The 24,193-nt window shown below is 36.3% G+C and overlaps 1 protein-coding gene and 1 non-coding gene across 2 annotated transcripts; one reads left to right on the top strand and one right to left on the bottom strand.

The window, feature by feature from the left end:
- On the top strand, nt 1-24,193 carry LOC120627141 (putative carbonic anhydrase 3). Its single transcript, XM_039895008.1, has 8 exons — nt 1-52; nt 16,258-16,290; nt 17,974-18,141; nt 18,770-18,893; nt 21,064-21,166; nt 22,133-22,245; nt 22,991-23,114; nt 23,540-24,193. The coding sequence occupies exons 1-8, from the start codon at nt 13-15 to the stop codon at nt 23,807-23,809; spliced, it is 975 nt and encodes a 324-aa protein (XP_039750942.1). The 5' UTR covers nt 1-12; the 3' UTR covers nt 23,810-24,193.
- Nucleotides 10,008-10,126, bottom strand: LOC120627173. Its single transcript, XR_005658897.1, has one exon. It is a non-coding gene; the product is annotated as a 5S ribosomal RNA (ribosomal RNA).

The raw sequence follows: 24,193 nt of genomic DNA on the forward strand, positions 1-24,193 counted from the left end.
AATATTAAAAAAATGTGGGTGATTCCAGTGTTTCTATTTGCTGCTATGACCGGTACGTTATTTTTATATATTCATTTTATGCGTAGCAAACATACAAAAGTATGTGTACTATATTTATGAAGCTGCAGCTAGCAATATATTTCTTTTTAAGTCGGATTTTGAAAATCGGATGTGTGAAATTTTCTGAATGCATCAAAAATTTTGCGCGTATGTGACCACGCGATTTATCTTCATCGATAATATATATTCAAATGAATGCCAGTTTATATGTTTGTTACGCTTCCACACATTAACTACTTAACACCGTGAAATTAAACATACACTGTGTGTATTACAAAAAAAGTACTTATTCCGGAAGGATGGAAAAATAACATTTATAAACAACCCGATTTGATTTCAATAATCTCTACATTATAGCAAGTGGACCCATCAAAATCTGTTATTACTTTAGATGTAAATGTTTTTAATTACTTTGTATTTTATTTCATTTCATCATTTCAATTTCAAGAAATTGGTAATAAGCAATCTGAAATATAAAAAGTTTAAATAATAAGTCGTATTAAGTAGTTAGTTAGTTAGTGCATTATAAGTGATGAATTATTTATTATTTTTGTAATAACTGTAATCTCTTTTAAAATTTTTATGAAGCCCTATTTTTTAATATAAGTTTAGTAATTCGTGGACAATGATGTGGGTCTTGTGCTAATGCTATTTTATTTTTAGATGTATTTTTTGTTATTTTTGTGCATGACTGTCTGTTGTTCCTAATAAAAAAATAAAAAAATAAATAAATAAATAATCATCATCATAATTTCGATCATTAATTGATTTTCATTTTTTTTTAATTCTTAACAATGCTAAATTAAAAACAACAATTAAAAATGTATAAAAAAATTCATCCACTTCTCCGCTTGCGGGGTGCAAGCAACTGGCGGTCAGAGCTCCAGAGTGCGGAACCTCCTAACAATACGCGCTGTTTTAAGGACTACTGCCTTCTGTATCTGACCCTTGACCCAACAACTGAGAGAAAGCTTCTTAAGTTTTCGATCGAAAGTTCTCGGTAAAAGCTCATTACTAAAACGAATATCGGAACCATAACGGTCAACTCTACACACATGTCACATGGCGGTTATCTCGTGAGCAAGGTATTTAGATACTTTTTCCTTTTCAGCTTTCACCAGATTATCGTCATGTGGAACAGTAACAACAATTATTGCACGGCGCACTGATCGATCGACTAGCACTATATCAGGTCTATTAGCTGTAATATACCTGTCAGTGATAATCGTTCGATCCCAGAGCAATTATTATCGGCCCACTACAGGGTTCGGGTATATGTATATAATGAGAAGGGCTTGCAAAATTAAGAGTGTGCTGAGGAGCTATTCGATTCGGTTAAACAATCTCCTTTCTACCATAAAACTGCGAGACACCGAAAGAATCTGCACCGTTACGTTGTTGAAATACCATCAACACGTACGAAGCGTTTTGCTTCTTCCTTTCAGAGAGGAGACCCGTGACCTAAGAGCCTTTATCCTCTACGCCTAGCACTCTGCGACCACCCTGGCGCAGCGGTGAGCGCTGTGGTTTTAAGTTGAATGTCTCGGTTCCGATTCCCGGGGGGGGGGAGATTTGAGAATTTATTATTTCCGAATTTTCACTAGTCTGGTGAAGGATTTCAGCCGTGGCTAGTTACCACCCTACCGACAAAGACATGCCGCTATGATGGTACGTAGAAACCGATTAGGTGTACGGATTAAATATAACTGCATACTCTCCCGTTAGGTTAGCCCGCTACCATCTTAGACTGCATCATCACTTACCACCAGGTGAGACGGCAGTCACAGGCTTTGCGTGTTCCCTGACGCGTGCACAACACCAATTTCATAATTTCTTAACAGTAAAACAGCACCCGGGACTCGAACCCAGGACCTCGTTGAACATGCTAACCTACACAGATGTGTAGGTCATAACAGCTGCGATCGCAGTCAAGCACAGACTTTTAAACACAAACTCAAACACAAAATATTAGTAAAATGGCTACCCCGGGAGGTGAGGAGGGGGGACTCCTTCTCACCTCCTTTCCGGGGTAGGATATCAATGATATTGAAAAAGAGCAATCTGCCTTCCGAACCGGTGGTTAAGTCACTAAAACAGACTGACTTGACGTTTTCAAAGTGCTTATGATGTAGGCCTACTTGAAATAAATGACTTTTTTATTTGAATTTGGATTTGAGTGGTAATGATATATGGAAGAATCCCATATACAATCGCTTACAAACTGTATTACAAAATGTGTTTACTGTTTGTATAGGTAGTTATTAGATATTTGACAACACATAAAAACATAATTTTTTCTAACCTATCCTATGACGTAAACAATGTTTTATTACTGTAAAGTATGTTTAAAAATAAAAATAAGAAATTTTCATTGTCTGTATTTATTATTTTCTTCTAAAAAGTAAAAGAAATATTGTTTAGATTATAAGACTGGTATGAAATAATTAAATAGATCAAACAAACTAAAAAACACGCTTGGTATAACAAAATTACACTAATTTCTTTTTTTTAGTTTATTCATAATAGCGATTTTTTTTAGTTTTTCTTGATCTATTATTTTTATTAGAGCAAAATTAATCGGTAACCCATCCACCATTAAAGAGATAAAATATTTTTTTTTTTATTCAGTATGCCCGTCTCTCGAAATGCAAGTTCTAATTATTATTTAAAACAGGCCATTAAAAAGTAATAGCTAACGCCCTCTACCATCTAGTAGCTTAATGTTTTCTGTGGAATTTGTTAGGTACGCGAACGCCATAGGTTTTTTACATTTGGGTCTAGATGGCGCTGTAGTAATTAGTAAAAAATCTTATTTTTTATAGTGAAAATTGGAATAATCTTTTCAGATTAGTGTATTGTCATCGGTCCTCGATATGTCTACAAAGTTTGAAAGAAATCTGACCGTTTAAAGTGGGTCAAAATCGCGCCCAAAGAAGTCGGTTACAAACAAACATACAAGTGAAGCTAATATAAAGCGTGTAAAAATGACAAAATGTAGGTAATACAACAGAATAGACAGACGTGAAATTACCTACTTGCAAATTAATTACCTAGAATAATATCATTAAAAACGACAACATTAACAAATAATTTATGTATTCCATAATTTGAACATTATCATCAGCCTAATGAATGTCAAAAATGTTATGCCGCGTGCCCACTCTACTTTAGGTAAGTAAGACCTCCTGGCGCTGCGGTGAACACTGTTGTTTTAATTGGGAGGTCCCGCGTCCACTCCCCGGCAGGGGCAGCTTGGGAATTTAAGAATAATGATTAATTTAATTAAGAAGCCCAAAAGATTAAGAAAATTAATTTTTTGGGCTGGTTCGACTAGTTACCACCCTACAGACAAAGACGTGCAGCTAAGCGATTTCTCGTTCCGGTACGATGTCGCGTAGGAACCGATCAGGGGTGTTGGTACTGGATAACTGACGTACCCCTAACAGAAAAAAAAATATAATAATATGAATGGATGTAGTGTATTCAATGCAATTTATTGTCGAAGACTTAATGCGAGCGTTATAAATTTGTATTTTATAAAACGTTCAATATTTTTTACACAATTCCGTAATTTTATGTAATTGGTAGCTGTAGTCCGCGTTTATTACAGCTTTTTTAAAACGCTCTCCTTTCCTACAAAGTAGCCTATTAGTTACTCTCCTTCCTTTAATCTAACTCCATGTAAAAACACTTTAACTTTTAAAATAAATAGAAATAAACCTTAGTCACTTATTTACAAAGTCATTGAAGAATTAATTTATGTTGCAATAAGTTTTGTTTAAATAATAATTCTTAAATGCAGTTAAAGTCAGTTAATGATTAAATCAATGTACTATGGAATTGTATTAAAACTGTCCCACTTTAGTAACCCTAACCGCTAATAATAATAAATTTTATTTGTTTAAATAACCATCTATTACTTTTAATTTACTACGACGTCACAGTTTCGTTGCTCTAACACAACCCTACGCCGGTATTGAAACCCTCGCTAGGAACAAAGTTTGAATACACTTTAATTGTACACCACAGAGAAAATTTACAGAGATACAAATACAACAGCACAATAAGGTAGAACGTACAATTTGGCGGCCTTATCGCTAAATAAATAATAAATAATAAATAAAAAATAAATTCTCAAGTATCGGTAAATCTTAACTTGAGACCGTGTCCTTAACTCGATGTTGTCGGTTGTAATACGGGAGTTGTATTGCGTGGATTGCAACGCAACACTTATGGTCAGTGCAATAACTGCACTATCCTTCAAACCTTTCCTTAAACCTTCAAGAAAAACTATAACATAACACGAGGAAGTATTTTTTTTAATTAGGTATATTTAATCGAGCAATTCTTGCTTATCTTCATATACATACAATTTTTAAGTAAAACTTGTGAATCTAAACCATCCTCGAATACTCTGATTTTTTTCTGACGGAAGTAACGCTTACGTCAGACGTCTGTGTAGTTTCCGCTGTTTAAAAATAATAATTTGGTTTGGTCGTAAGGTATATGTTAGGTCGTATCTAGTGGCAAATATCATAATCAATTAAGTAGGATTATTTATTTCCAATATTTTCAAACGGATCAATAGTGAATAGCAAAGTAAAAATTCAAGAGTTTAAAAAAAATATATATTAAATTGCAAAGTTTTTTAAAAATCTCTAAATATACTAATTGATAAATTAATAAATTTTATGACTATTGCGACATTCTATAATATTATATTATATTGATCTAACCTTCAATTTTCTACTATCAATTGTTCTAAAATGAAAATATTTATAAAATGTGAAAAGTGATATTAACTATGAATACGGCCTTAACACCTTCTCATTGTGGGAGGAGACCCGTGCCCTGTAGTGGGCTGGTAATGGGTTGATATTATGAAGAATGGTACATCAGATATCATGTTATGAAAGCATAAAATAATAAACCCCACAAAGGCTCATGAAACATTGTTCTGATATAACATCAACAGTAAAATAATAACTTTAAAATTTAAAAAAAACCCGCGTAAGTCACTATCGTGTACATTATTCTACTAGTCAAGAGCTTTCAATCCGCCATTTTGTGGCAGCGTCCATCTTCGACCGATTTTCGTCAATTCATCTTTGAAGCAAGGAAAACTAAATCTAAATCTAAATCCGTTCGGGAAATACGCTGCCACAGACAGACACACACATGTACACGTCAAACTTATAACACGCCGTGGTTACTGCGTCGTCGGTTTAAAAAAAGTCTGGGTTACTATGGTTACTTAAAAAATGTAAACCACCACATAATATTATGTAAATGCATGGTAATGAACTTTTAATGGCTGAAAAGTATACTTGATCTTGTTAAGTACGGAGAACAGTTTGGTTGTTTAACACTATCAATAACTAGCTTTTGACCGCGTACGATATTTTAACGGGTTTTTAAAAACCTCGCGGGAATTCTTTCGTATGTAATCCTTAATATTATACGTCGTATAATATTACGTTTACGTTTTATTTGAAATTTCTCACATATTTAGAAATATCTCAAAGATTGTTTTAGAGAGTTAATTATATAAAATTTTGTTTGAGCGAGTCATCAATATTATGTTGCCTACTAAAGTTTATTATTAACGTCACTACAAGTTTATTGTTACTACTAATATTGATATTGTTTCAGTCAAATTTATTCTTAAATCAGAAGCCACTTTGGAGGATTCCACTTCATACTTTTCATATTATATTTCTACTTTTATTATCACAACAATAACTGCTTATATGATACCTATCTTGTAAAACATAAAACTTTATTGGGACAGTTATTGCCAAGATAGCAGGTTAGAAAAATGCGAATCTAGTTGCTATGAGTAAAAATCATGTATGAATTACATAAATAAAAAATAAAGGATGATTTTGTAATCTCTGTCCAAGTTCTTTGTTTTTTTTCACCACATATTATATTAAAGTGTAAATAAAAATATTCCCTGATAAATTAGGAAATCTTTTAGGATTTAGGAATCATATTATAAAAGCGTATACTCAGTCCCACGAATGACTTCTGCACCTTTTGCAGACGATATGCAGATGTCACTAATTTATGACCATTTCTTGTAAGTCGACTGTATATTCCCTCCGTCACAAGGTAACCTTGTATAAAACGTGCATACGTCCCATTATGACATACGCCAGCGTCGTATTCGCCCATCGCCCTCACAGCTCCTACAGGAGCTTTCAAGTCCTGCAGAACAAATTTATGCGTATGACCACGGACAGTCCGTGGTACATGCGCAACGTAGATCTCCACCGAGACCTCGATCTTCCCACCATAGCCCAGTACATGAAAACATTATCAAAGACCTACTTTGAAAATGCAGTCCGACACCCCAACCCCCTAGTGGTCGAGGCGTCCACTTATACCCCCGTCCCCGACGTCGAACCAAAGCGGCGACGTCCGAAGCATGTCCTTGACGACCCTGACGACAAAATAACTACCGACAACGTGTCCCAACAACACACACACACGCAACATTCACAGCGTCTTCGCCGGCGAAGACGAGGGCCCCGATTTCTGACGTCATCCGGACGTGGATCCTTACCACGGTCACGGGGGCGTTCGGACTAAACAATGATTAGTCCAAAAGTCCACCAACAGTCAGATTAACGTCGAACCGAGCCGAGGTCCGAGTCCTCGCAGGAGGCACCCTCGGGTCGACGTCTCCCATACTCCCCCCGATGTCGTCGAGCCCTGGGGCTCTTCTCATGGCGAGCTTTCGCGCTCGCCCCACTCCCCCGGTGACGCCGTAGCAACCCCTTAGGTGGTTATCGGCAAGTGTCCTTCCGAAAAAGCAAAAGCGACTGTTTATATCCACTATTTGTTTATAAAGACTAATATGTGGTCTTACAAATACTATTTTGTTATAAATATATTGTGAGGCTACCGTAAGGATACTTATTTCTTTAAATTTTTCACGGAGAGATTCACGTGATTTAAGTTTATATATTGACCGTACAGCTCTTTTCTGCAATTTGAACATAGTTTCAATATCAGCAGCTTTGCCCCATAATAAGATCCCGTAAGACATCATACTATGAAAGTACGCAAAGTAAATAAGTCTTGCTGTTTCTACGTCAGTAATCTGTCTAATTTTCCTGACGGCGTAGGCAGCCGAGCTTAGTTTACCTGCTAGTGTATCTATATGGGTACCCCACTGAAGGGGTCCTATCTTACAATCTAAGGTCATGCCCAGAAAAACTGTGGAATCTTCCATTTTTAGTGATTCTCCGTTTATTATTATATTTTTATTAACATTCTTTACATTTGGTAAAATAAATTCTACACACTTAGTTTTTTTTGCATTTAAAAGTAAATTATTGACAGTTAACCAGTGCGACACATGCGACATAGAGATGTATCATCTGCAAACAGTACAATGTCACAGGTGTCACTGACATGGAGTGGTTGATCATTTATATACACCAAAAATAGGAAGAGACCCAAAATTGAACCCTGTGGGTCACCCATTGTAGCCGAGCCAAGTAGCCGACCCCTGCGACTTAATGTCTTTTATGCAAACCCTTTGGGTTCTGTCACTGAGATAAGATTTAAGTTTACCAATCTTGGGAACTTATCTGTTTTGTGAGAGATGAGAGCGGAGTGGCCTGCTTCCAAGCAGCCTTGTCGTTAAAAACAAAATGATGTGAAAAGAACAAAAAAAAACAAAATATAGGTACACTACAACAATCTTAAAATATATAGGCACTATACGTTATAACAAAACGTATATAGGTAAACCTTAGAAACTCACTTCACTGTGATTACCTACCCTGCTACCCTACCCTACCCTGTCTGCTTAGCATGATGATGACGGGAAAACCGGCGCGCCGTTGGGAGAGGCTTTTACTCCGCTAGCATGGACAGGAAACAATTTTTTCCCCGGGGAAAGGATTAAAATTTATCTTCTCCCACAGCTTTATCAACTCTCAGAACACTGCCGCACAAGTGGAAATAATAACCAAATAATATATGTATCATCCATAATAAAATAATTATAAAAGCATATACCCATCCCCATAAAGGATTTCTGTACTTTTCTCAGACGATATGCAGATATCACTAATTTATTTATTATGTCCGGTTCAAGTTAGTCGACTGTTTATATCGACTTTGTGTTTATAATTACTTATGTTCGGCCGTGCCTAGTTGCCGCAACTAAGCCGTGCCGCCAAGCTATTAACGGTTCCGGTACAACTTAACAGGTTAGCCCGCTACCATCTTAGACTGCAACATTATTCAACAGGTGAAATAGGTCAAGGGCTACCTTGTAGTGGGATAAAAAAAAATGTTTATAATGAATGGTTGTCACTGCCCTTTACGCAACACTAAACTATGTTCATACAATATTGGTCGGATCGGTTTGGTTGAATAGACGTCTGCTATCACAATAGGCTTTGGAGCATCACTTCACAATAACGTATCACGTTGTCGCCGAGCCATTTATTATTTATGTTCAGTCTCCAAAATATATCTACGTAGGTACATCGGATATATTATTGCTCTAACCAGGCTTCTCTTCTAATAATTTCAAATGACAATGTGAGATGGTGATAAAAAAAAAAAACACCCGTTGTGGTGGACTGGGGTTTGTATAGGTCTTTTTCTTAGACCATGACGCGTTTGGAACCCTAGAAGCTTTAGTTTTAGTTAACGTGTAATTCAATGTAGTTTACGCATCAAAAGTGCCAGCTATGGGCCTACCTGAATAAAGATATTTTTGACTTTGACTTTGACTATGGATCGACCGGTTCACTGTGATCTTATAAGCTGGAAGTCCCAGGCCCATCTCATGGAGATTAAAATTTCTGAATTTTACATTTTCTGTCATCACTTATAGCTTAGGTATAGGTTACTTGGAATAAAAAAAAGATTTCTCTTTTTTTCTTCTATAGGTTGAAGTCAGGAATTATATTAAGAATGATGACCTCAAAAATATCTTTTTTGTAGTAGACGGACATAGACGCGATTCTCATGTAATAAACGCACCATGAAGCGGTGATAGCGCAGTGGTAGGAGCTCGACTTAATTTTCGAAGGGCCGAGTTCGAACCCCAGCAAGCACCTCTCACTTTTCTAAGTTATGTGAGTTTTAAGTAATTAAAAAAGTGTAAATGTGTACATGGTGGTTGTGTTAAATTAATATTTAAAATGACTTCGTCCTTACTACGTCCAACTTATAATAAGTTTTCCGTACAAACTTTCTTTGGCTATACCAAAAATACCCTGACCCGCCGCGATGCGCCGCCTTATATTATCTGTGAAGTAGATGTTGAGTTGATTGAACCTTTTGTGAAGTCTGCCGAAAAACACAAAAAACACAATAAAATTAAATTTGTATTGAACAACAAAACAGATAAGAGCCTACGCCCAAATGAAGCGTGAAATAAAACAATACTGCGAGACAAAACTGAAAACTGGGTCTGGTTTATCATTAAAATACGGAAACATAAATATGGCACCCACGGTGGTAGCCCAGTGGTTAGGAATTATGCTTTACTTTTGGGGGCCGAGTTCGAATCCCAGCACGCACCTGACTTTTCTTAATTATGCGCATTTTAAGTAAATGAAATATCACTTGCTTCAACGGTGAAGGAAAACATCGTGAGGGAACCTGCATGCCTGAGAGTTTTTCATAATGTTCTATTCTCCTCTTCTTTTTTCCTAATTCTATGGTTGCCTGGCAGAGATCGCCTTTAAGGGATCAGGCCGCCTTTTGTGTTCTTCTTCTTTCTTCATGATCATGACATCTCTCTCATCTCACACTCTGTCTGCTCTAAAGCTTTCACCGAGAATCTGCAGGTAAAATATTCACTAAAAATACGCACCGAGTTGACATTCTTTTTCGTTATAAGTTTTATTGTATTTAAAACAAGGTTAAAAAAAATTACTTATTTATTTTATATATTCATAACAAAGCCAAAAAGCCAACATCACGCGGTGTTCCCAGGCGGTCACCCATCCAAGTACTGACCGCGCCCGATGTTGCTTAACTTCGGTGATCGGACGAGAACCGGTGTATTCAACATGGTATGGACGTTGGCGACAGCAGAATTGAATTACACAATCACAATATGACAATCTATCGGATATTATAAATACCCATCTATGGTACCGTTACCTTGTTGGAATACGCATTGAAAGTTTTACTTCAAAAATAAAAAAAAACACGGGTCACACCGCGGGGCGCAGCTAGTAATTAAAGAGGGGCATAATATTATATATATAATATTATATAATACTATCCGCGTAGCATAATATTATAAGCATCACATTATCGGACACTAGCGACATCACGGCCGTATAAACACAAATGTTAAATAAGTAGACAAACTTACCACATAATTAGTAAAGCGACAGGTATTATCTAAGCCAAACATTTTGCAAGATTTTTCCATTCGGCCAACTGGCGCAGTTTGCAGCGACCCTGCTCTCTGAGTCCAAGGCCGTGGGTTCGATTCCCACAACTGGAAAATGTTTGTGTGATGAGCATGAATGTTTTCCGGTGTCTGGGTGTTTATATATATATTCTAAAGTATTTATGTATATTATTCATAAAAATATTCATCAGTCATCTTAGTACCCATAACACAAGCTACGCTTACTTTGGGGCTAGGTGGCGATATGTGTATTGTCGTAGTATATTTATTTATTTATTTATTTATTTATTCAAGAAGGTAAATGTATATTTTGGTTCTTTAACATAATGAAATTCCTTTGGTTTCCTTATCAAATGCTAAATAGTTTCATAAATTCATTGGCCCTTTATCCGTATGCTAGTATGTCACCATTGAATTAAGAGCACATAGAATCCTCATTCAGTCATTATTGTATGCAGTGTATTGTATCCAAAAACAGTGAAAACGCCCCGCGCACGTCGCACTTCACACCCGCGGAATGTTGCTAGTTAAAAACTCAAACCTAACAATTGTTGGCCCGATACAGGAATCGACGCCAGGACTGACGTGTCCTGTATATTAATATCTAGTATTATATAAATATATTAAGTCTCTACCTTTTATCTCAGTTATCTAAAGTTTATTCCCGCCATTTTTTTTTCTTGTTATAACCTTCCTCTTTTATCTGTTTTCCTATCATTTTGAATTTCCATTAGAACTTATAAAGACCAAAGATTATGCATAATTTACTTAGATTATATTAATTTAGAACTAAAAACCTATTATAAAACGACATTTAAAGTTTATTTCTTAAGTAAATTCACAAATGGTTTTTTATTTATTCCGTTATATCCGTTATAAGTCACGCACAATGACACATCAAATCTTCTTTTTCTGACTGCCATATTTGTTACTGTTTTATCATAACTTTTGAACTGCTTTGCCGACGGCTTGGAGCGCGGGAGAATTTTAGTGATACAATATTGAAACTCTAAAGAAATATACTTTCTTTACAGATATTTTAATGTAGATACTTTTTTTTTTAAGTAAACGTACAAGGAAAGCTAATATAAATTGGTTGCATCCTGGATATATCCGTTGCATTTTTGATACCGGAAAAGCATTTAGGAAACGATCTCGGGGGATCAAAGAATAACTTTTGTTATCTATGTACAGCTTAACAACTAAAATGATCCGAGCGAATTTAGCATAGAGATAGGTTTACCCTGAACACGGAAAAATAATACTTTTTATCCCGGAAAAATAAACGGTTACCGTGGGATAAACTAAAACAACTTAGTAGAAAATAAAACGTTTGTTCCTTGAGACAGGCATGGCAAATATACGAGTATTATTACTAAGTATAAATAAAAGATGTAGTAGAAGTAAAACCTTATTTTGTCGCACCGCATACAAATTTTTCCGTATATCCGTAAGTTAAGCTGAACCGTCACTGAAGTGAAATGCTCGATCGGGTGAACTCGGGAACGCCGACTGTACCCGAGCGAGACAGATAAAGTCAGCTGCTATTCAAAGTTGTGTCGCTATATTTAGTATATTCAATTGGTACCTAATAATTGTCTTTGTTATACAGTAAACAGTTATTATTGGTACGTAATAATAATTATTGTAATAATAATTATACAGAAGGCAGTAGTCCTTGAAACGGCGCGTATTGTGAGGAGGTTCCACACTCTGGAGCCCTGACCACCGGTTGCTTGGGTATTCAAAAGCCCCGCAAGCGGAGGGTGGAAGTTTTTTTTTTTATAAATTTTTAACAGTGTTTTTTAATTTATTTTTAAGCATTGTTAATAATTAAAAAAAAAAAAAAAAATATATAATAAATGATAAAATTATTGTAACAGTTATTTGGTTTACATCGTGAGTGTGTAGTTATACAGCTAATATTATACAACGTGTAAATAAAACCGAAATATTACTTCAGAGGCTTTAGAGGTACATTATTTGATGTCTCTGAAACTCATCTGTAACACCGAAAAACCTTTAGTATTTAGTTAAGCAAAAGTAAAATCAAGTGACTCCTGTCACTTTATTAGATACGCGTCGCGTAGCGTAGGTACTATACGCGTGTCGGTCTTCTACCTTCAATAGGGTTGTCATAAGTAAACACTTAGAATCATTTGTTTTTTTTTTTTTTATGGAAAAATATGCTTCTTTTGCTTTAATATTTATACACGGTGATTCCTTATGGAATATACTTATGCACCATTCAACAATATTTCGCAATTCCTTAGCACGTTGTTTATTGTAAAACATTAAAAACTTTAATGATTATAAAAACACAGTTTCTGTTTTAGCACAGTCTTTTTTTTTGGTGCTTGGTTATTTGTATTTGACAGTTAGAACACTGGCCCTCTTGGCAACCGCCTGATAAGAAAGATTTTATTATCACATTGATTGCATCAGTTGTATAATCTGTCCTTCTATACCTGTCTAGATTTTGATTTTATCTGTGAAACTTGCACTCGATTACAATCTCAGTTGCTGGCTACTGATTATGAATCGACTGCGAAAACGTTGCGTTTTCGCAGTCGATTAAACAAATAAGTATTTTATTAATTTATCCTCTTATGGGGTGGGAATCTTCTTAACTCAGAAACAGTAAAACTGAATAAGAGGAAGGGGGCGATTTACTATTTTACCTACTCACAGGAATTCCTTTTTTTTATTGGTATAAAAAAATACAATCCATTATTATCATGGACGACCTACCTGGCGCAATATGAGCGGCGGGGCAATTTAGGCATTTATAATTTCTGAATTTTTCTCTTGTCTGGTCTGGTGTGAGGCTTCGGCGGAGGCTAGTTAGTAGTTAGTTAGTTAGCCACCCTGCCAACAGAGGCTAACCGATTTAGCGTTACGGTACGATGTCGCGTAGAACGTATGGGCTTAATATAACTGTCATCCCTAACTGGTTAGCCAAAAAAAATTTTTTTTTAATTCCACTACAAGTTAGCCCTTGATTGCTATTTCACCTGGTGGTAAGTAACGATGCAGTAGTAGCAGGTAGCGGGCATAGCTGTTAGAAAGTATTGTAGTCATACCCCCTAGTCGATTTCGACATGACACCGGAACACTAAACCAGAAATTGTAAATTCACAAATTGCCTGTTCCGTTGATCTAACCTAGGACGTCCCACCCTAATGCGCAGCGCTCACTGCTGCGCCAGCGAGGTCGTCACCTTAAGAGCTGACTTAATCGAATGTCACACATCTCCCAAATAAACTGTTCCTACGGGATGCTATAAAAACAAAAACAAACGTGGACGAAGTCGCATAGTCAGATTAACGTCAAACTGAGCTCCGAGTCCTCGCAGGAGGCACCCTCGGGTCGACGTCTCCCACCTTCCCCCCGATGTCGTCGAGCCCTGGGGCTCTTCTCGCGCTCGCCCCACTCCCTCGGTGGCGCCGTAGCAACTCTTCAGGAGTTGATCGGCAAGTGTCAATCCGTAAAAGAAAAAGTACAAAGTCGCGGGCAACAGTTAGTATTTTATTAAGAAACAATGAAACATAATTACTTATCTATTTTTTATTAGGAACTTTCGTTCTCTTATGATTATAATTAAAGAATTTTAGTTCTCATAACTGGTAGATTTATAAATTACTCGTTGCACGCTCTTTGTTTTTTATATTCAATTTTATTTTATCCTCGTTTAAAAGAATAGTATTTATCTACGGAGTCATAAACTTATATTTGTACATACATACATATATACATTTATATGTATATGTATTATTTGTAATTTTTATTAGCTATTTATGTATTATTCTTATATACAGTTGATGTAGTTTATGTTATGACATATTTTTTAAACAAATAAATAATTTATCTATCTATCTACTTTTTGTAACGCCATTACTGATCTCCGTAGATATAGTCAGATACGCTTCAATGCTTTTAAGTCTTTCTTGAGAGAGCGCCTTAAAAGAATTTAATAATGACGCGGATAAATTAAAAACTCAGCTTAACATTTGTTAACTTGAATAGTTACACTTGGGACTCTATAGAATGTAACCTAAACCAGATGAGACGTTTCTTAATTTGCACAGTAGCTGTACGTAGCGACACGTAAATAGGCAATTTTGTCGTGTCGTAAGGATTCTCGTATTCATTTCCCCCGGGGTCACCGGGAACGTTGCAAATTAGATTTTGTCGTAACACAGGCATTCGGATATTTAAATATTAACGTAGGTATTGTTGAAAGTTGGATAATATTACTGTGAATTATTTAACGAAAGTATTTGTAATTTTTTAATTGATTATAAAACTAAACCCTTCTCATTTTGTGAGGAGATCCATGCCATCTATATGAAGGCCGACTGGCGCAGTGGAAAGCGACCCTGCTTTCTGAGTCCATGGCCGTGGGTTCGATTCCCACAATTGGAACATGTTTGTGTGATGAACATGAATGTTTATAAGTATCTGGGTGCTTATCTGTATATTATAAGTATTTATGTAGGCACATCATTTAAAAAAATATTCTTCAGTCATATATTCTTAGTACCCATAACACAAGCTAAGCGTAGCTTTGGGGCTAGCTGGCGATGTGTAATGTCGTAAAAAAAATTGTTTTAAAATAGTTACCGTGGGTTTACCTTTGGAGATAAACATATACCGTCGAGGATTTTTATAGACCTTCTTAAGTTGTACAATACTGTAGTACATTATTTTGATCTATCTCGTATGGTTCTTTGCAATGTTACCGGAAAAAAATGTTTTTTACGAAATCACACCCGAAACCTCTAAAATTATTAGTGTTTCTCTGCAAATATTGTACATGTATTGTACATATAAACGTGCTTCTTGAATAATTCTATTTATTAAAAAAAAGAACCGAAATAAGTATTTGCGTAGTTTAAAGATCTAAGAATACACAGGAACGGACTGCTGAAAGCGCCTTTTTATATAATGGACAACGTTTAAAGGAATTACGAAAAACTGATGAAGGGTGCATAAGTACATTTCATCCGGAATCAACCTATAAAAATATTAACTTTAAAGAAGCGTATTAATTTTAACATATAACCTAATTCAAAACATTCTAAGTTTTTACTTAAGACAACCCTATTGAAGATAAAAGATCGACACGTGCATAATCAAGTGACCGGAGTCACTTGATTTTACTTTTCAAGTGATATTAGCACTGTATCTGAATTCTTTTAGTAAAACGGTTTACTGAAAAACTATTAGCGATTCGGTTCTACAGAAAAGTCTCAGATGCAATAATAATGTACCTCTATTATCTCTGAAGTATTATTTCGGTTTTCATTTACACTTTGTATGCATTCAGCTTTTAGTAGTTATACACCTTGTAGCAACTCGCACCTGGTGGCCTGTGCTACAGTGGGAATTCAGACCCCTAATTTTGAATCTGACGATGACGATGTTAGACGATTCGAATAGGCAACAACAATACAATGCACGTACGTACCTTGGACTGCTGCTTGCACTCGCTGATCTTCCACCAGATACAGGGACCTTTCGATAGAATACGATGATTTGTGTTTTGTTCACGCGCGACGTGTTCGTTTTTAACGGTTGGTTATTTTGAAGTTACCAAAATGACAGCTGGTGTCACTTTTGAGTCGCACAGCTCCAACTTCCGACGAGAAAGACGTGCATGACAGCTGTTTGAAGCAGTGTTGCTATTGCATATAAAACTGTCTAACATCGATAATTTCGTGGTGCAAGATATTTAGATTGTTATTAAGTTTATGGTAACGAAACACACCTAACGAGCTTTTCTTTTGTTACAGGTTTTACAAACGGAGAGGAGTGGTCTTATGACTGTAAGTAATTTCATACAGCATGACTTCACCATCATCCTTTGACGAGCTCCTTGGCGTGTCCCGAATTAGAACCCGGCAGGGGCATTTCAGGAATTTATAACCTTGTCTTGCCATGTGCCTGCAACAGCGGTGACCACGACCTTCAGACCGTAACACAGCTTGGCGGCATGAGCATGGCATGTTCTTTCCCGGACGAGTTGTCACAAAAAGCTTTATCAGCACTCCTCATCATCATGGTTAACAGCCCATTACAGTCCACTGCTGCACGGCCCTCATGGGCAGGAGACAGTTATCTCCCCGGGGAAAGGATACAAATTTATCACAGCTTTATCAATCCTATTTTCCCTCATTCAAAGGTTGCTTGGCAGAGATCGCTATTAAGGATAAGCCCGCCTTTTGTATTCTACTTCTTCCTTTATGTTTCTGTTTTTATTATATCTTTATATTTCTTGTGTGCGTGTGTATGTCACTGAACTCCTCCTAAACGGACCTAAATCTAAATGAACCCATTTGAATCAATTTTTTGGTTTGCGTTTGGGTGAAACCCTGGATGGTTTAGATTCACAAATCAGCCCGACAGATGGCGCTGGGGTCCGCTAGTTTTGTATATGTTAATGTTCTGGTATACAAATAAAGACTTTAATCATATTAACTCTCAGAGCATTGTGAAAATAATATATGTTTAGACAGCCGACTGGCGCAGAAGGCAGCGACCCTGCTTTCCGAGTCCAAGGCCGTGGGTTCGATTCCCACAACTGGAAAATGTGAAAACAAAAAATGTTTGTGTGATGAGCATTAAGTGTTTTTCAGTGTCTGGGTGTTTATATGTATTTTCTAAGTATTTATGTATATATAAATCATAAAAATATTCATCAGTCATCTTAGTACCCGTAACACAAGCTACGCTTGCTTTGGGGCTAGGTGGCGATGTGTGTATTGCCGTAGTATATTTATTTATTTATGTATAATAATAAACGGGGTTAAACTTCTCCTATTCCATGTTCCGTGCTTTAGCAGGTGCACACGTTAATTATATTCCTTGTTAAAGGATATAAGGATATAATTAATAAGGGAAATTATGTGTCATTAGTAACCTAAGGCTAGCTTTATTCATAACTATAATACATGTAATTTTGTTGGTAGTCTTAATAAAAATGAATAAATTAATTAAACTGTGCTTATACGAGACCGGGCAACATCGTCTTCTATGTTACTACACAATGTCACAATGTGTAGTAACACAGAGGTGGCAGATGTGATTGTCAGCAAATCCTCCAGTTGGGAGATGCCTATGTCCAGCAGGGCTAGCAAGGGCATGAGGTAGTTAGTAATCACAGCATATATAACTACTAGCTGTTGCCCGCGACTTCGTCTGCGTTAGATTTTGTTTTTAAAGTATTCAGTATCGCTAAGCCTTAAATGAGTATAGTAGTATATATATATATATATAACATGTGACTGTCAATTAATTATAGACAAATAATTTGCAATAAAATAAAATTGCGACTATAATTAAAGATCTAAGCTATCCTATCTCTTAAGTTGGACCAGACTGCTCACGGTGTGCCAATTTAATTTAAAATCGTTTAAGTAGTTTAGGAGTCCATCGCGGACAAACATCGTGACAGGAGATTTATATATATTAAGATAAGGCTAGCTAATTAAAGCTAATTGTTTTGACAGTTGAAACAAAATGGCCGGGCGCGTGCACAGATGGCTACAAGCAGTCGCCCATCAACATCATGTCTCGCAGCGCCATCATAGACAAATTTCAGACGCACATCCAGGGCCCCCTCGTGTTCCGGGGATACGGCAGCGTCAACGCCTCTGCAGTCAATAACGGACACACGTGTGAGTAAACTGGTCTGGCGAAGTAACTGGTGGCTTTAGACGACCTCGTGCTTGTTTAAAGTAATTATTATGTTATTTTCTATCATTTATTATTTTTCAATTTTTTAAAATTTTTTAAAAATGCTTAAAAATAAAATAAAAAACACTATTAAAATTTATAAAAAAAAAAATAATAATAATGTAATTATTATTATTAATAGTTTATATAAAACGTAAGCTTACAGAAAAATCCTATTATAATATTAAGGATTATTTAAACGATAAAAAAGCTTGGGTGTGAATTGCTCTAGCTTCATAGCTGAATATAAATTTACTGCGACATGGTGATAACAAAAAAAAAAATTTTACCCGGCTAAGTTTGTTGTGCGCTCTTCTTAGACCAGGGCGCCTTTGGAACCCGCGTAGCTTTAGGTTTAAGTTGGCGAACGAAGTTACCACCATCCCTTTACAATTATGTAAACATTTATAAAAACGCTATACAGATAAACACCAAGACACTGAAAAACATTTAATGCTGCGTGGCGGCATAACTTCCCCGCATTCACGAAAACCTCAACTATACTGCTAGAATATACTATACTGAACTATTGTTTTTATATTGTACTCAAATGAGTATTTCTGTTGATAGTAAAATGGACAATAGTAGAAGACGATGTTCCCCCGGTGGTGTCCGGCGGGCCACTGCGGGGTAACTACAGTTTCGTACAGTTTCACCTGCACTGGCTGTCCGAACACGCAATCGACGGCATGAAGTGAGTGTTTAAAATTAATTCAGGACTTTCTTTATTCAAAAAGACCTTTAAAGGCACTATTTATGTGTGGGTAAAACTTTTTCAAGGATGGAAAGCGGAAAAAATAAAGATCTAGACTTCAAAGTTGTTACGGTATAGTTTTACGAAGTTAAGTTACCAAATTGAATTGCACGCCTCATAACCGAAGCGTTGAGGTGGGTATTACAGATTACTGTCAGTTTACGCACACCGAGTGATTCTCCAACTCATAATGTCACCTTTTTTATTCTTCATTGCTTTTGCGTTGAGAAAAAACACTATTTTTAAAACTCATGATATTTTTAAATCTCTTTTTTTTACTTAGACTAAGTAGTAAAAAATTGTTAAAAAAACGTTCTATCTTGGACGTCCGTGTGTCTGTATGTGCGGATCCAGTCTCTTATCGTGTTTGTTTTTTTTCAGTATTTTGAGGAATAGAAGCCTATTACTTTTCACGGTATAATTAGATGTTGTTTAACTATTATTTAATAAATACTTTTACAAATTAACAGATAATCTCAATTTTATTGTAATGAATGAGATTATAAGGCGTGCACTTTTGGATTTTCCAACTATTTGCCTTTATTTACACGCACCATAGGAAGCATGCGCACAGCGCATGCAATCTTGAACAATGTGCAAGAACATTAAGGTACACAGTATTTTTTAATGTAACAATTGACAGTGGAAAATAAGCAGGGAAATACTTCGCAGGGCATGCAAGGAACTAGTCCTACAAAATGACGCCCTGTGTCTGCAAACCTGAGGGTTCTAAGTCTTATTTATCATCATAATCATCATACCAACCTATTACTGGCCCACTACAGGGCACGGGTCTCCTCTATCAATGAGAAGGGCTAAGGCCACACACTGGCCCAGTGTGCACCTCACACACCTTTGGGAACATTATGGACAACTGTCAGGCATGCATTTCCTCACGATGTTTTTGTATTGTTTATTGTTTATAAATTGCTACATGCACATACATATGAGACATGACGCCCCGCCGGGGCATTGCAATAAAATTAGTAGAAATAATTTTTATTTTTTACTTAATTTAAATTTTTTATCCAAATTAAAATTTATTATTACAATTGATTTAAGTATTAAAATATGTCAACTTAGAACTAAAGGAAAAAAGTAGAAAAATAAAATCAAAATATTAGAATTTGTCAACTTAAAACATAAGAATAATTTCGATTAACAATAATTATAGAATTTCTAGTCACACTTTTATTAATAATTAAAATATCATGTAATTGAGGTCTTAGCATCATTTTTAAAAAGGTCGTCTACGCCATAAAAACAATTTTGAATAAGCCAATGTTTCAGATTTCGCTTAAATGCCGTTTCATTCCTTTCTTCTGTAATATACTTTGGGATTTTGTTGTAGATCATTATAGACCTAAAATAAGGACCTCGGCCAGACATTTTCTATTTATATTGTGGTAGAATTAGCCTGTATCGGTGACGTAATAGAACAGTGACTGCATTATTGGTTTGTTCTGGGGTTTGTTTTCCTTCACCGTTGAAGCAAGTGATTTGAATCGTTTAAAACGAAACTTAGAAAAGAAAGAGGTGCTCGCTGAGATTCGAACTCGGTTTACCGCAAGTGCAGTCGAAGTTCTACCCACTGAACTATTCCTCTATCCGCTTTTTTAAAGTCTCATGTGCCTGTAATTACACCAACAACCACGCACGCAATGTTTTAGGCCGGAAAAATTGTTATGTTTGTTTGTATGAAAGTTTGATTGCACACACACACTTATGTACAAAATAAAAACATGTACAGAAGAAACTTGGAAAAGAAAATAGAGCGGTCTTATCACTAAAGCGATCTCTTCAAGACAACCTTTGACGTTGGAAAAGACGAAGGAACGGGTTGGTGCATCAAATTAAGTTTAAAATATATATATATATATATATATATATCATTTTGTAGTAATGCCCCGAACAACTGGCACTAAAACTGTACTAAAACTGAAAAGTTCTACTGCATTAACAATATCCAACAAACAATAGTTAACCCTTTCAACTAACTTCGACAAACTAACCTAGTTAGTTCTGACTATATTCAATCAAACACTAACTAATTATGTAAACAACACAATAATTTCTGGGAGCAGCTTGTCATTCCACACATATTGTTCAGGTACCCGATGGAAATCCACATGGTGCATGTAAAGACCGGGCTCACGGTGGAAGAAGCTGTAGAGCGTCCGGACGGCCTGTCGGTTATCGCAATGCTGGCCGAGGTAAAACACCAAAATAAAAATAAAACATTTATTGAAGTAGACCTATTATGCCGTAAGATAGACCAGAATACATTTGTCACTACCCCTTCTCTTCCCGCGGATGTTGTACGAAGCGACTAAAGAAATATAAAGGAGAACGGGCAGTAGCGTCCTCTATGCTACTACTACTATATACTGGTATCACTAACCCGTCTGCCCAGCGTGGTGATTATGGGCAAAACTGAGAAGAAATGGGAGAGGCCTTTATCTTTAGTTCAGCATAGGCTGTTGATAAGGCCGATTATAAGCGATTTTGAAACATCCAGTATGTCTGTTTGTAGTGGCTCTATCACCAGTTCGAGGAAGTGAGGTTCGGAGAGGTGGCATGCGGAGCCACCAAGATATAAGGCACCATAGCAGTTGTCATCATTAGTCATATCATGATTATTACAGCAATCAAGAAGATAAAGCCTTACATAAATCTTTGAATTATAAAATTAATTTAGAAAACAGCAACAGCTGAGTTTCTTGCCGGCTTCTCAGTAGAATCTTGCATTCAAACTGGTGATAGAGCCACTACATACAAAGATTTGGACAAATACGTTTTTATTTTATTCAATTCATAATTTGACTAAATTACGCGACAGTAAAACTTGGTAATTTCAACAAAAATTACCTTGTTGCTAGGTTAGGTTCGGATAAATTGTTCTAATTTAACCGATACGCAACCTAACAACGAAATTAGCAAGATTAGAACCTATGAAGATGTCAATCGTAAATTGCAGAACTAAAATGGAATGGGACCCGCCTCTCATTCCATACTCACTTTATAACCAAATGCAATGTCGACTTGTCGCAGAACGGAGCTGGTCCCTGTTCTTAGTAACATTTCATGAAAATCTGATTGAAGGATAATTTTGAAGTTTCAAAAGGTGGAACTCCTGAAAAAAAGACGAATTCTTTGTATAATCCTATTTTGATGTTCAGGTGTATAGTGCCTCTGAAGACAATGAGTACGCACTGGGGGAGTTGGAGCCAGTTATACCAGAGCTCCTGGAAAGGCATGAAGGATCTGTTCCTGCCTCCGTAATTGATCTAACGTAAGTGTTCAAATATATGGTGCTGGATTTTCAGAAAACAGTTGTCACCACCCCTCCTCTTGTGTCGTACGAGGCGACTTAGGCAATATGTCCTTCGTGCTAATACTACCATCTATTGTGACCTGTCTGCCCATCATGGCTATTATGGGCAAAATCTCCCGTTGGGAGTTCTTTAGTCCTACAATGGACTGTTATAAGCTATTGAATGAGTATTAAAATACCTGTGTCAGATATTTTTAACTTAACTGAGATCTCAACATCATATCAGTTCAGCCCGATATTTTCGTAAGTGCTTGAACTGATTTCAATTTGGTTTCTTATAGTGCCATCAAAAAAATATAATTTAAATCCAAGTTTTATGAATATTTGAAGATTTAAAAATCCACATAGTTCGGAGATCGAGAAACTGCAAACAGACAGGCGATGTAAAACGTGCTCCAGCGGCGACAAACTGTAGCAATTGGTATTCTCTATGTTCTGAGGTTGGGATGATGAGAATGACCTTCAATTCTGCAGGATAAAACGCTTTAACGAACACCAACAAAGTGAATAACTTAATACAGTTCTATTGTGAACCAGAAATTTAAATTTTTAAAATGATTTGATTCCTACTGATGTATATCAGTAGGAATCAAATCATTTTACCTATTTTACCTATTTTAGTTTTAAATATGTCTAAAACAAATTCTCCCTTATGGCCTCTAGACTGTAATATGTAGGTATTGATTGGTATTTTTTACTTTAGGCGGATGTTTAGTTCAAATATGCAGTCCTTCTACACATATCATGGCTCGCTCACCACTCCGAACTGTCAGGAGGTTGTCACCTGGATCGTCATGGACAAACCGATTAGAATTTCGGATACACAGGTGAAATACTTTATAGATCCATGCTTCATTCTCGCTAACTCAGTAACGCAAGCTCCGTCCCATGAGAGGCCATAATAAAAAAACAAAAGGAAAGACGCCTCATCCGATTTTCACGTCATAATATTATATTTATTGTAAATTGTATGTTTAAAATATATCTAGCATTTCAAGCAATATTCAATTTTATACTTTGACGTACCTATCTAGACTTTCTTACTCAAGAACCTAAGTAACTTTGATAAAAGCTCTCATAAACTTTGAAGTGTAATGACGAAAAAGTCGACCACGATGATATTTGGTTATATAATAATTATAAAGCTTAATTTTTTTTCTTGATCAATACTCCTTGTTCTATTTTTCGTCTTTTCATGCCTTATTATTCATTCTTTTTCAAGCGAAAATTTTATCAATACCTTCCCTTCCAGTTCAAACTCTTCAGCAAAGTCGACGTCGGTGGTATAAACAACTATAGAAGTCTGCAGTCAGCCAACAACCGTGTTGTACACAGAAGCAGGGAGTCCAGTGCAACAATCCACTTACCCTCCGCGTTCAGCGTTATCGCCGCACTTTTAAACCTATCCTCATCCGTAAGTGGAGTCATGAGTAAAGGAGCGTGCACTCTCGTAAACATCAAGAAGAGATTCTTCGGAAGCGGAGTTAAGGATTGCTCAGTAGCAAAAGCGTTAGCAAACTAATCTTCTTGTATTTCTTCGTGTAATTATGACAACTCCTCTGGCACTATGGCCTTATGATATGGAAGTCTTGGGTCGTGTTGAATACCACTTTTTACAGATGCTAACCTTCAATGTCGACTACATGCAATAAATAGCGGAAAGTATTTTAATGGAGATGACTGGTTGGCACCGATGGTAATTAAAGTCGTTGCTGGTTGGTCTTAAGTTCGGAAATCAGATTTAGCTATAGGGTTCCAGCACAGTTAGCATGGGTAGGAGCAGCATCTGCATATCCTGTGCATAGAGGGTATGCACAGGGTATGCCGATGATATACGCGTAATCCCCAGTACGAGAGTGGCGTGCACAGGTATGCGCAAGTCATGCGGATGATATAAAATGTAGAA

Source organism: Pararge aegeria, chromosome 10, assembly GCF_905163445.1.
Source record: "Pararge aegeria chromosome 10, ilParAegt1.1, whole genome shotgun sequence".
Taxonomy (NCBI): Eukaryota; Metazoa; Arthropoda; class Insecta; order Lepidoptera; family Nymphalidae; genus Pararge; species Pararge aegeria.